General features: G+C 35.7%; 1 protein-coding gene across 17 annotated transcripts in view; it reads left to right on the forward strand.

Annotated features, from left to right (window-relative positions):
- HDAC9 (histone deacetylase 9) overlaps positions 1-15,254 on the forward strand; it is an 824,368-nt gene that overhangs the window by 686,129 nt on the left and 122,985 nt on the right. For all 17 annotated transcript variants that reach the window (XM_016139429.2, XM_036231088.1, XM_016139430.2 and 14 more), the window contains one exon: positions 9,901-10,019. In XM_016139429.2, the coding sequence (XP_015994915.2) occupies positions 9,901-10,019 (119 nt within the window). The remainder of the gene's footprint in view (positions 1-9,900; positions 10,020-15,254) is intronic.

Genomic DNA, 15,254 nt, shown 5'->3' on the forward strand with positions numbered 1-15,254 from the left:
TGAGTATCTACCATGTGGGAGGCACTCTTCTACATCCCTGGGAGCAAAACTGTGAACAAACAGGCAAACAGTTTCTTCCCTTGGGGAGTTTGCATCTAGTGGGGAGGACCAGACAATAAAGTAAACCAGGAACATAATAAATAAGTAATCACGTATTGCTTTGAAAGACAGTAAATGTTATGGTGGAAAAGTTGCAGAGTAAGAGTTAGGAATGATGGAGGTGGGGGTAGTTGTGGGAAAGGGCTTCAGGGAAAGGTCTAACTGAGATCATGATAATATGAACAAAGACTTGAGTGAGGCGAGGAAACTAGTCATCTATGATAGAGCCCTCCAGGTAGAGGGAAGGGCCAGGATCAAGTTCTGATGGTTAAAAGGCACCTGGAATACTTATGAATCAAGTCCTGGTAGTGAATGGTAAGAGATGGGGTCAGAGAGGTGCTGAGCAGCCTCACTGAGCAGAGACTTATGGGTCATTTTTTTAAAAAAATCTTTACTTTTACCCTGAGAAAAAGTATAGGGATCTGATTAAACATACCAGCCTGGCTGCTGTGTTGAGAATAGAGTACAGAAGGGGGATAGTGGAAAAGGTAATAGGGGTACCTCTTAGGAAGCCGTAGCTGTAATTCAGGTGAGAGATGTTGGCCCGGGCCAGAGTGGTGACAAAGGAGGTGTTGAGATGTAAGTTTCTGGATATAGTTTGAATGTGTAAACAACAGGATTTCCTGATGGATTGGACATGGGTGTGAGAGAGGAAAAAGGAGCTGCTGAAGATGAAAAATTGAGGCAATAAAGAAAAAGGAGGGACTTAAAGGGAAGAAAATGACTCTGTGTGTGTGTGTGTGTGTGTCTGTGTGTGTGTGTGTGTGTGTGTGTGTGTGTGTGTTTGGATGTGTGAGGAAATGGAGCATGAAGGTTAAGGAAGAAGAACAGGTCTGGGTTGATGGGTCTGGTGGAGAACACCAGTTGCATTTGGTCTTCTTAGAGTTCTCAGTGCTGACTCTCTTCTGCAAATACCCGTGATATCCCTTCCTTTGGTGCTTCCCCAGAAGGGGACTGGTCCAGTGGTGAATGAGGTCCTGGGGGACATCCTGAAGTGCCAGCAGTCTCAGCCGCTCCCTGGAATCTGTTTAGCAGCTGCTCTTTGATGTGCTGCCTTCACCACTTGTCCAAGCATGAAGCTGTCATGAAGAGTTTTTCTTGGGAGCATCCTTCTCCGGCGCTTCGTGCACAAACATATGCAGATGGATGAAAAAGTATGCATGCTGTAATGTGCACTTTTGTTTTTGTTAGAAAAATCTAAAAAGAACAGAAGTCCTTGTACCATTTAAAAATGTATAATTTTATAATCTGATGCTTTTAAGCAATGACCTACAATTAAACTATAAAGAAAAATATAGGCTTGGATTTTCACCTATAATTCATATCTGCATGATTATATGCCATTATAAATTATACAGGGAATCGGAATCTGCTGTTATCAGAGGTCAAAAAGACCTCATAATTCTAAAGGACACTTTTAAATACATAGCTTAATTGATGAAAACAGAAATGATATACATCACATCAATCACTGCCTCGCTCAAAACTTGCAGTTTCTCTTCTCGTTCTCAGTGAAATCTGAAGTTCTTACAATGGCCTAACAAACTGGCTTTCTGACACCTATCTGGCCCCATTTGCAGCCATTTTTCCTTTTATTCATTTTGTGTCAACCACAATGACCTACTTTTGCTACCTTGAATATACCCAAGACCCTCCCACATCAGGTCCTGTGTACTTACTGTTCCCACAGACCAGTGCTGTTTCCCGATAATTCATGTGACCTACTTCCTTACTTCATACAGTGCAGTTTTCTGTTTCACTGTCATCGCCTCATAGCAGACTGCTCTGTGTACCCATATCTAACTGTGTGCCATCTCCCATGATTTTATTTTTCACCTTAGTCCTTACAACACGCTTGCCTATTTATTTATACACTGTCTGTCTTCTCTATCAGAAAGTAAACTCCATGAAGGCAAGAGATCATGAACCTTGCTGTTAACTCTGGCTACATCAGTGTCTGGCATGTCGCACATAGTTGGTAAAGATTTGTTGAGTGAAGGAAGAGAATGGGATGACTTTTGTGATGTGTTTATATTACAGTCCACTCTCTAGTTCTTGAAGCACTTGGCGCCACTATCCCCAGGCCCTGGCTTCCTCAACACGTGGCTCTCCTGGTTCTGTTCAGATGCATAGGGCTTGGGATCTGCAAGCCTGCTCTGCCATTGCTGCCCCGTATGATCCAGTCGTATCAAACTATTTGTCAGAAGTCCCCATATTCTTTCCAGTGTCATGCCTTTGCCCTTGCTGATTCACCTTCCTAAACTGTCCTCCCTACTTTCCTTCCTGGCCACCTCTTACATTAATGTCCAAATTCCTCTTCTAGTGGACCTTCCTTATACTGTTTTCAACCTCCTTGGCTGCCCACTCCCCTCTGTCTCTTGGTACACTGTGCCTAAATCTGTATCATGCTACACTTCAGAGACATGTTTTCTCTCTGCATGTCCTTCTATGTTATGGACTCCTTAAAGGCAGAGCTACAACTTACTCATATCTTTGTATTCTGGCATAATCCAATGCCTCTCACATACTAGGAACTCAACAAATGACTTCTGAATGAATATAGAGTTACTCAAAAATATCGTTGAGTAACTCCATGGGTAACAGTGGTTTGAAATACTTTAAAATTTGAGTTGTAGGCTGAGGAACCAAGCTTTTTGTTTTTCTTAAAGCCAGAGCAGTGCTCCTCTGCAGCAAGAATGCCATGTGAGTGAGCAACACGTGTATACTGTTCGCTCAGCAAACACAGAGGTGAGTCACGGGAAATCACTAGTGTGATTCTGCTAAAAGCACGGCATGTGACTCATTGTCAGTGCCACCAATTATTTGGCCATTGACCAGATATGAAATAAATCCAGAGATCTGATTCTAACTGAGGAGGTTCCGAATCAGAATCACATTTCTTGGAAAGAAATTCAGAATGGGATATTTTTTTTTCTCCCTGTGTTTAGTATCTCGTCACATGATCTATGTCTCCTTTTATTGGTACTACTAGTAGTATTATTGTCTCTCTTATTTTTAAAAGCTCATGCCCTCTCTAGCACAAGGCTCACCTGGGGGAAAGGACATGTCATAAAGAAGGAAGAGCTTTGCTCTTCTGTGAGAGCATGACAGACTCTCCAGGATCAAATCCTGATGGCTAGTAGTCAGGTGAAAATGAAAAGGCATATATGTGTTGTTATTGCTTCAATCTTCAATCACTGGTTTGCTAGCAAATAAATACATTTACAAATCATCGGTAGACCCTCTTTATCATTCTCCTATACTGTATCTTCTACTTTGGTCCTCTGCCACTCTATCTCTTTGGTTTACTTCCTTGTTTTGCAGAAGCACATCCACAAGAGTGCTTTGGAATTAAATTTCTGAGTCCCTAAATGTCTTAAAGTATTTTTATTTAAGTAACATACTTGAATGGGAGTAGAATGGCTGGGAGTAGAATTAAAGTTGAAAAATAATATTCCCACAGTTTAAGGGCATTCAGTGTTATCGATTAGGACTTTGTGTCAGTCTCATTGTCCGTCTCTTTTGAGGATGCCCTTTGTTTTTTTAGGGCTCTCTGGGGACTTAAAGCATCATGAGGATATATCTGAGTTTGTATATGTTTTTATACGTAGACCTTTGCACTGGTCGAACCAGTCAAATCTGTAGGCTTGAATCATTTTTCAGTTCCTAAAAATTATCTTCTATTATTAGTTGAAAACTTTTCACCCTTCCTTTCTGAAATTTCAGGGACACTGTTATTCAAATATAGGATGTCTGCATATCCTTTATGTTTCATATTTTCCCACTTATCATATATTTTCTTTATTTGCTTTCTTTTATGAGGGATTACTTCAGTTTTATTTTTTCAGACCTTCTATTAATTTGTTCCATTGTAATTTTTATCTTTAAGTGCTCGCCTTGTTCTTTAACGTTTTTCATAACAGCACGTTTGTGTGTCTTAAAAATAAAATAATTTCTTGAATCTCTTTGAGATTATTATTTTTGTTTCCTGAGCTATCTATGTTTTGTCTAGAGTCGTTTAAATTTATGTTTATTTTCATCTTTTTCTTCATACTAATGTCTCTCCTTATATGCCAGGAAATTCTTGCTTTGTTAGTTTTCCCTGTGGTTGTGTAAATGGGTCAATTGGGAGCTCTGTGTCAGCTGATGTGGGATAGATCATGTGGACTGCTAAACCCCACTCTGGGGTACACATTCCAGAAGATGGCTCATGGTCTCTGAATGTCCCTAAATGATAAATAAGGAAGACTCTGTCCTGGGGCAACAATATCCACAGTAGTAGTCTTGGCTTTCTCCATACACATCCTTTTCTTAAGAGAGAGTCATCTGAATGTTCTGCCTGGCATTAAACACTGACTACTGGTGAAGAGAAAGGTAATTAACATGTTGAGATGTCATCCTGGGCTTCTTAACTAACTAATATATATTTTTTAATTTCTGTGGTCCCATGAGAGCATGTTCAGGGTGGTAACTTTTTTTGTTTTAATTTTTTCAGCATGCACCCAACTTCCCTCTTCCTGAAATTTGTTAAAAATCACTGTTGGTAACTCTCTCATCCACTTTTATTGTTATACAGTTATTCTTTTCTTTTTTTTTTTTTTTGTATTCTGATACTTGATAACATTTTGAAATACTATTGAACGTACAGAAAAGTTGTAAGAACAGCAAGCACAGAGTTCTGTATGCCCTACACACACCTTCCCTTAATGCTAAAAAACTACATATCGTTATCAAAATTAAGAAATTCATATTTGTACAATACTATTAGCTAAACTACAGGGTCCAATCCTGAGCCTCACCTCACACTTGGATGTCATGTCATTGTCTACTTAGTTTCTTCCGATCGGTAGCATTCCTTAGTCTTTCCTGGCCACGACTTTTAAAGCATAGGGGGCAGCTATTTTGTCAAATATCCCTCAGTTCAGATTTATCTGATGTTTTCTCAGTATTAGATTTAAGGTTATACATTTTTTAGCAAGAATACTCCACAACTGGTCTGCCTTCCTCAGTGTATCCTATCAGTTAGTATTGATATTGATATGTATTATCACTAGAGATGGGAACCTTGATCTTTTTATACGGTGGTGTGTGCAGGTTTCTTCATTGTAATGTTTCCACTTTTTTCCTTTATAATCTCTTAGAAAAGACACTTTGGGATTATATAAATACCACGTTTCTTCGCAAAATTTTGCCCACAAATTTCAGCATCCCTCCATGGTGTTCGCCTGCGTCAGTTATATCTGCCTTATTCAAATGGTGATTTTCCACTTTCTTCAATTCTTTTGTAGTTATTGAAATTTTTTGTAAAACAGAGCTCTTCTTTTCTCTATTTATGCTGTTATTTTTAGTCTCTGTGGATTCGGAGATACTTATTTGACTCTGTGAATTTTAATCCTCTACTGTAATTATTTATTTTTCCCCCCAAATTATCCCAGCTTTGGCCATTGGGAGCTCTTTCACATAGGTTCATATTCCCTACTGACATGTCCACATTCTTTTGTGAGCTTTTTGTTGTTTTGTGTCACCACAAGATATTTCGGAAATACCTCGTATGTTCCTTGATGTAATCCTAGAATCAGCCACTTTTCCAAGGATCCCTGGATCCTTTTATTGGAGGTTGATATTAGAAAATAAGATGTGGGTACTGACTGTGCTCTTTGGTACTAGGCTGTCATTACTTTTAGGAAGTAAAAACTAACCCATGCATGCACATATCTAACGTTATTTCTGTGTCTGTTTACCTGATATATATTTAAAATCATGAGTTCATATGTATATTCTTTCCTTTCCTTTCAGTAGATATTAGGAAAAATGAGGGGCAACACATGCTTTATTTGCTGTTTTTAACCAGAAAACCCAATTCTTCAGATCAAAATTTAAATGAATGCCTTCGAGGATTTGTTCTATTTAAGAAAAAAGTACATTTTTTTTTACCACTTAATAAATGTGTATTTCAATCTTTAAGACATGATACATCTTTTGAATAAAAGTCTATCTAGACTGGCATAAATACCACAGTGCACACACTTCCATCTACATTGCTAAAATAATCACCACAATAAGGACATCTGCGGAGTCTTAGCTTCATCAGTTTATCGAAGAACTAAGCATGACAGAGTTTAATGTCAACAATAGGAAAATAAGAAAGATTCAGTTCAGAATTTAGCACATCTTTAAGCCGAAACAGTGTTTACAACCTCATAGACACTCAGTATACAATTGTCATCGCTGGTAAGCATCCGTCGCCATGTGGTTGGTTCTTCAGTCCACAGCATGTATTGTAGCATGGCGTCATACAGCTCGTCACTATGTATCACTAATTTATTCAACAAACAACACTCAGAGACAGTTCTAAGTATGTATATCTTTAAATGGAAGGACTTTATCAAGTAATATTTAATTTTTCTTCCAATTTTCCATCTTTTTCTAATTTTTTGGCGTGAATTCAGATGTATAGGATTAGAGGATTAGTCCTGCAAGATGGAACATTTTGAAAGCCTGTGTGAAATCCATGTTTGTGGATTTGGAAATAACATACATAGCAAATGTGGTATTTGCTTCAAACAGAAACTAGTGAATCTGTAGATTTGGAGATATATATTATAAATAGATATATTTCCCCTGTGCATGGGAAAGATGTCTTTATTAACAAAATAAATAGTTTCAAAGAAATGAAAACTAATTCTATTCCATACCAAATTTCCAATTGCATACCAAATTTCCACTATTTTGTTCTAAAGTTAGAGTACATTTAAAAAAAAATTTCAGCCAGAATGGACATTCATAATACTGTTTTATGGGGAGAATGGTTTGTGTCTTATTCTCTTAGTTGATGCCTTCATTTTGATGGAGTATATCATCTAATACCTTCTGGTGAAAATATTTGTAGAAAATGCTATTTTTTTTTTTTTGAGATTTTGAATGCCTGAAACTCTGTTATTCTGTTCTCGATTTTGATTAGTAGTTTGAGCGGATATGAGATTCTAAATTTAAAAACTTTTTCCCTTAGATCTTCCTTCATATGTCAATTTCCTAAATAAGTCTTTTAAGTTTCTGACAATTTTCCATGTCTATTTCGTGTTATACTTTCTGAGAGAACTTGTCAACTTTATCTTCTAAAGAGTCTGTTATATGTTCTGTTTGATGTTTCTTCTTAATTGTTTTAATAGCACCCTCTATTTATTTCATAGGTGTACAGTCATCCCTCGGTATCTGTTGGGGGTTGATTCTAGGACCACTGTAGATAGTACAAAAATCCGTAGATCCTCAAGTCCCTTACATAAAATGTCATAGTATTTGCATATAAGCAATGTATATCTTCCTGTATACTTTAAATCATCTCTGGATTGTTTATAATACCTAATACAATGTAAATGTTATGTAAATAGTTGTTATACTATATTACTGATGAAATAATGACAAGGAAAAAGGTCTGTACATATTCATTACACATGCAACCATGGTAGATCTATCTATATAGTACATCAGCAACAATGTAATTTTTTCCTAATATTTTTAATCTGCAGTTGGTCAAATCCATGGATACAGAACCCATGTGTACAGAGGGCCAACTGTATTATCTTATGTCTTTGAAGAGAATCCTAATTTTTCTAGCTATAGCCTCTTCACTGCATTTCCTCCAGTGTTCTAAGTTTCCTTTTTTTATTATTATTGTTTTGTTTGCTTGTTAATTTTGTTGTCCTTCATGCTAGAAGCTTACTTCAAACAGTTAATCCATCATATTTGAGAAACGAGAAACAAGAACTGATAAGATAAGTGGGAGCTTTATATGCCTGAGTGGGATTTTTTGACTGGTGAATTCACTATATGAAGATTGAGGGAAAAACCTGACTGTTGATCACAAGTGTCAGTCTCTCTATGTATTTTGTTTTTGTTAAGTTTATTTTTCTAAGAAGAGAGAGAAAAGTCAGCTTACTCTTTGTAGCTTTGTCTCTACAAACATCGACATTTATATTTTAACATTCCCCTCTATAGATCATTTCTGTTTTCCATATTCTAAAATTATATTGGCAATCATTAACTTCTGTTGTCTCCTGTCCTTTGTCCTTCAAAAAATATACATATTTATTTAATATTCATATATAGAAAGAAACGTTTATGGAGAAGGTAATAAGTGAGCTATGGGATATTTATCCTTCAATAAAGCTTACAAGTATAGATTGATTGGAGAGAAAAGAAGGGAAAGAAACCTTCCAAAGAGAGAGAAAAGAGATGGATAATGGGTTACCATGATGAATATGGTTGGATAAGCAACCTTGTTCAATTATCTACCTACATATTTTCCTAAGAGTATTGTTTGTTTTACAGGGGAGCACATAGGATTAATCAAATTAAATAGAGTCCCTTTATAAAACACTCTTGATTCTTTGAGACAATTAATTTTAATATGTAACATCTCAACACCATATATCACCTGGCTTTTTCACTCATGTGAGAAGCAGTGTTGATAATATGTGATGGTTTAATGAAAATTGTAATGTAAGCATTGAAATTATTAGAAAGGAAAAGCATCGATGAGCTGTATTATGGATTTTTAATTTTATTGAAGAACAAAATAATGGAATTTTTTATAGGAAACAAAATTAGGTTTTCACTTACCTTCACTGATGGGCCAATTCAGACGTGAGTGGCTTTCCAATTATTGGAAGGACTTCTGTGGAAGTAGATTTATGAGTTTGAAGGACTGGACTTTTATACTTCTATGACGATAGTAGAGTTACGAAAAACATTCCATTGTTTATTTCTCCAGGTAAGTTTCAAATAAGTAGTTTTTACTTTGCAACTTCAACTTCTTGTTTACATGCAAATTTTTTTTTACCTACAAACATTATTATGGGAAATCCGCAAATATAAAACAATTTAAAATAATTATGTCACCCAGGAATAACTATTTTAATATTTGGTTTAGCTATTTTTCCCAAGCACACAATAGAAAACATATTACTTTTTAAATTTCCTGTATTGTGCAGTTTTCTCATTTTATTAAATTGTCTTTGAAAAAATGAATTTTAATGATGGCACGCACTAGTCTTGAAGCCTACATTCAAGAAACATGTTAATTTTATAAAGCCCATCTGTCGGTCACTCTCTCTCAAATCCAGCCCTGAGGAGAAGGGGATCAGGGAGGCCTAAGAAGCCTGACGAGACGAGTGCTGAAGTGTCTGAGTGGGACTTGCAGGGCTTGCTGTCATGATGAGGCTGCCACATTGCTGGTGTCTCTTACCTTGGACTCCGTTAACATTATTGTCTGGACTCCATTAAAGAAAATTCGTATTTTTCCTTTGCAAGAGTAACCCCCTACCATGACAAATATTTTTAAATGTCTTTTCTAAAAAGTTGGAAAAGCAACTTTTTCCCAAAAGAAATTTATAGTTCAAATTTACACCAAGTTCTCACTAACTAGAGCAAGCCGGGTTTTCACTAAAGCTTCAGCTTTCCTCTGTAAAACATTAGTCACTCCCTTGGAAGAAGTAGTTTTTATAGGCAGTGGATAAAACAGCCACAGATGTGCATGTAAATGATGGGATTAAGAATGTACCTGCAAAGCACTTTTTTAAAAAAAAATTGAATGAAAGGGAAAAGCTCGAATTGAGATGCTAAAATAACAATGATTCGCTATTAAGGAAATGATAAGTTTTTGATCCATTCAAATCCTGTTCTCTTTTTCTCTGTTCTTTATTCGTGGGAAGTTCTTGAGGCTGTGCCAAGTCGTTTTCGCTGCACGATTTTTAGAGGTACTCACCGTTCCCGCGTTTAACTGGTTGCCTTTTTACTGTGCAGGGCTGTAGTGATGCCTGTGGCCAAAGAGTTTGATCCAGACATGGTCCTAGTTTCCGCTGGATTTGATGCGTTAGAAGGCCATGCCCCTCCTCTGGGAGGATACAAAGTGACAGCAAAATGTAAGTATATCCGTTAGGGCTTTATGAAATGCTACCACGTAATTACCTCTTTTAGGTCTTTAAAATAGATAGCGCCTTTGACATGTGTCTAGTAAACTTAGGTGTGACTTTTGAAAATGATTCACATGGTGTTTACGATTCTGTCAAGATTCAGCTCTTTGTAGAAATCAGCCTTTTAGAAAAACAAAGTTAATTTGTTTCCTTTGGTGGACTTGATGGGACATTTCAGAACCTTTATGTTTTTCAGGAGTCCCACTTTGGTATTTAAAGGCAGAAGTGATAGGGCTTCTATTTGAAATATGTTGAATAACTTTGAAAAGTCGTGAGCCTACAAAAGTTACTGGGCTTTTTACAAAGAGAATAGAAGTCACCAATTTTATTCCATTGTACATGGAGTAAAAATAGCTTTTTCCTAGTAATGCTATGCTGTTCGGCTTGGATACAAAACGTGGTTCCCTGTGCAGGAAGGCTCTGTATGTGTCTTTGGACAACTTTTGGGATCTTCTGTTGTATTGTAAAGGTTAATGTTTTGGCTGTGTTCCTTAGTACCTAGACACCAAACGAACAAATGAATTTTGTATTATATTGCATTCGAATTATGTGACTAACACAATCTAGCTAGAAAGAAGCTTTCTTTAAGAATAATGTCTGTGTTCTCCAAGTATGAAAACAAGATATATACCTGTATTATATAGTGATATATAAATATATATAGATATGCATTCCACACATACAAATGTTTGTTGGCACTTTAGATATCTAAAAAAGGGAAGGAAAAATGTAAAATTACACAAAGAATAAGATTAACTATTGTGTTTTTGTTACTGGGGTAGGAGGAGGATTTGAAAGCAAAGAAATCAAAAACAACCTGAATAGTTTTAAGTGAGCAAGATAAATTTGGATCGAGCGCATTTTATTAGTTTAAAAAGAACCAAAGACCCAGCATCGTGCCAACCTTTATTTTTAGTTGGCATCTCATGTGAGTTTTCTGTACTCTAATTGTTCCAGTAACATTGTTAGGTAGTAGCTATTTTTAACATCTATTATTTACCCAGAGTTCTTAGTGCCATGTTGTTTATTGAAAACATACTAAAAGAAGCAACTCCACAAACTTAGACAAAACATAATAATTCACAATTTTGGTAAAATTGAATAGAGAGGTGTTCAGTTATATCAGATATCTTTATGACTTTTTCTTTCTTCATGGAATGCACTCAATGGAAGTCAGTCTTTCCACTAGAAATAAAGTCCATTCGAGTCAAGATAGGTGAACAGTTTAGCCTAATTAAAGGAAAAAAAAAAGAGCTTGCACCCTAAATCGAGAGAAACCCAAACAATAGAAAACATATGGAACAAAGATGGAAATCTAGAAAAGGTGTTCCTTGTTATTAAAACCAAGAAGCTCCCTCAGGAAGAAGGAATGCCTATATTTGGGTCTTTCATCCAGCCGAGGGGGGCAAGTTATAACAACTCTACTTTGCAGAATTAACCTTTTTGTTTGCTTGTTTGTTTGTTCATTTTTTTTTTTTTGCCAAATCAAGATCAAATATCAGATGTCATAGTAGCATGGTTTATTTTAGTCATAGACATAAGAAACATGGTTTCTACCTCTTGTTAACTTCAGTACAATGAACTAAGACCTATATTTTGTTATGTTTCTTTATCCGTTTGAGGGGACGCTCTTCATCGCTTTCTATTCCAGAATAAGTTTGTCTATAATATTTCCAAACTCTCACCTCTTTTTTATCTATTTCTTCTCTGCTGTGTCTTTTCTACTCAACAGGCCATATGCTTCCCTACTAGGTGATTAGTTTATCAAGAAAATCAGACAGATGTAAATTTTAAGTGATTTAGTAAATAGCCCTTTCTCGAGTACTTGCAGTTAATAAGGAAAAAATATAGTGTTAAGAGGAAGTCTTAGAACCCAAAGAGATTGTAGTAGCTAGCTATCTAAAATAGTTCACATATATCATAGATGAGAAAAACAATTTATTTTACCATCTGAAATAATTTGGTTAAAACCAAAGCACTTATCTTGAATTTGTAGTTAGATGAAATTCCATAAGACTTTTACTGGACTTTTTCCACTAAAGAGAAAAACATAAAATGTGTGAGAATAGAGAACTTGGATGCACACTGCAGAGGCCATTTTGGTGCCTATGACCCTTAACTTTACAAGCACAATCTGTGATAGATGCTGACTGGTCCCATAATACTTAAATGAAAAACAACAGAGCATTACATCTGAGCAACATTTGTATGTATCATCTCATGCTCATCCTGAGCTTTCCAGTGATATTTTCTAGAGATGCTGCCCCATTGACTGGTAGCTGTGTAGTTATTCCCCAGAATGCTCACCTGTGGGTCTCTTTATTTTCTTTCTAACCACCTGGCAGATGCATTTACATTGCTTTGGTTTGAAAGTTCTGGACAGGCAATTAATATTGGGCCTTCTCTGTCCTATGCCAGAAGTCATCCCTCATTTGAGAGGAGTCCCAAAATGAGGCTAGAAATGGGGTAAAACTGAAGATAAAAAGTAGGTAGAAATTGCAGAAACAAATTCCTCTTATAATGTTTTCCTGTTCTGTCAGAATTCACCCCTACTTCAAGTAGAATGTTCAGAGATTTTAGAGAGTGGTTTCGAGGATTATATTCATGTCAGAAATGCTAAATTTTGTTGTCTTAGCACAAAATGAATTTAAATTAATTTTTAAAAATAACTTTAATGTTTCAGAAAGGAGAGAATAAATTAAGTCAAAACAACTAGTGTCTTTGTTTGTTTTTAAACATGTAATTAGCTACCTGATTTTTTTTTAAAGAATTGGTTGATACTATGATAAAAGTTTCAGCCCGAATATAGAAGTGATTTAAAATTAAAGTTGATTCTTGGCTAATACTATTTTTCCTCTCATCTCCTCTCATTTTCTTATGTTTTAAGTGTTCTCTCCTGTGAAACTATAGCAAAAAAAAAAATCAGATTTGTAATTTAAAATCATATGTATATTGAAAAAAATTTTTTAATAAAATCTATTCTGTTTTTTCAATTAACCACCACGATTAAGGCCCAAACCGAAGTATCTTTGTGTCCTGTCCTATACTCTACCTCAAACTTTACCTTGAAGTTATCAGTTTATCTTTTAAAATACTCTCATTTAGATCTAATTGTCTTCAGGTTACAGTTTAAGAAGGTTGGCATGACAACTAAGTGCCATGTTAAAACAATGAAATTGAATAAAATCAATTTACCATATTGCAGCACCCCCTGGCTTTGCAGTGTCGTCATCATTAAAAATAATAATAATAAGCTTCTTTAGTTCAACTTCATCTTACAAAAAAATATATTTTTCTTCATTTTGACATATTTATATATTCTCTACTTTCATTGGCTTCAGGTAGTGAATTCATATGTGCAAATCGCTTTTATCATGTGGATAAAACTTTTCCTTTTCTTTGAAATAATGCAAAAGTCATTGTAAGATGATAGCCATGTCTGATAGAAAATGTTTCTTTAATAAACATAGAGTAGTTTTACAGTTGAGATAGAAACCATTTCCCTCAGCAAATACACAAGTGATATTTTGACAGGTAAAGAATAGCTAATAGTTGGGGAAAATATCAAGTAACGTATCTTCGAGTCTTGAATTACCATCTCCTTAACACAATGTTATATCCTTTTTAGTGAACCTCTCATTCCTTCCCCCCACCTTTGTGAATGTCTGTCTGACACTCTTGTGGGGCAGATAGCTGTATAAACGAATTCATACTTAGCTGTGAGTTGTTCCTAGGGAAACACAAAAAGTCCTTGATTAGTCATTCCTCCATAAATAAGTCTCCAAGAAGTTAAGTGCTAACCCAGTCAACAAATAAGTCCTATCAAATAAACTTCGTTAAACAAATAAGGCTATGTTGGTCTACTTCATCTGCTAGTAATGTATGTATGTTTCATCCCTCATGTGTTTATAAAGGTGTGTGGCTCAAAACATTTTATTTGTCCACAGAGTTGAAGACAGACTGAGCCCATGCTCAGTACATTTTGGTGAAGTCTACCTCTATTTTTCTTGTTTTTCTCTCACTGATGATTCTGCCCCTACCTGAAAATGTCCATGACTCTCCTATATCTCTAATTTTGTCTCCATTATCAAAACATAAAAAGAACTTGATCACATTCACTTGCATGCTTTATTTATTACTTGATTATACTTTTTTATAAAATGAATGTATTTCAGCTAAAGTGAAGGTTCTGTTTGGCAGTTTCGTCTTTTATTATGTATCTGTAATTGTGGAGTCAATGCTTTCTCTTCTTATAATAGAATTTCAGGCCACAGCAAATAGATGTGGAGAAAAGGAGTGCCTGGAAGACACCTACCAAATGCCACTTCTTGAAGGATCAGCCTTACACTTAAACTGCTTCAGTTCTTTTAGATTAGGGCGGAAATTGGGGGAATATCATGCAGCATTGATTATTCAAAGTGTCTTCCCATCCTGCTGCCATCAGATTAACTGCTGTTACATACTTCTGTATCGTGACCTCAGACGCTAGACCTGTTACATAGTGCCTGTTACATAGTCTAAATAACGTTTTGTTGTTTTTAAATTAGTAAAGCTAAGATGAACTCTTTTAAGTAAGTTGTATTCTTTCTTCCAATATATTTGATGCTACGTGAATTACGATTTCACGATTTTTTTGTTGTTGCTTTCCCTCCATCATGCATTCATGTCTACTATAATATTTTAGGACTTAGGTCTTAGACCATGCATTCATATCTCTAGGTCTTAGACCATGTATTCATATCTCCTATAATATTTTAATTAACCCAAACCCGTGTTTCTGACAATGGTCACTTGTTCAATATTTCCCTTTAATAGATGAAAAGAATGTAATTATTAAATGGGGACGTCTTGGTTACACTGTAACACTGGGCCTTGGACAAAAGCACTGAGTCCCAGCTGTTAACACCTGCGAGCATCTAGATGGTGAGACAGCTAATTTCATCCCTGCTCTGAAAAGCAGGATTGTGAGAGAAAAAATCCTTTAAATAATGAACCTGAAATAAACATGAAAAATTAAAGGAAAGTGCAGAAAAGTCTTGATGCCTAAAGATCTATGTTTAAATCTCAACTTTGCTCCTCACTAATTTTGTAATCAAGTTAATTTCTTAATCAACAACAAAAAACGTGGGTGAGTAGAAAGATAATCATTATACCTACTTCATAAGGAAAAAATGATTAAGCATT

Source organism: Rousettus aegyptiacus, unplaced genomic scaffold (genome assembly GCF_014176215.1).
Source record: "Rousettus aegyptiacus isolate mRouAeg1 unplaced genomic scaffold, mRouAeg1.p scaffold_m13_p_13, whole genome shotgun sequence".
Taxonomy (NCBI): domain Eukaryota; kingdom Metazoa; phylum Chordata; class Mammalia; order Chiroptera; family Pteropodidae; genus Rousettus; species Rousettus aegyptiacus.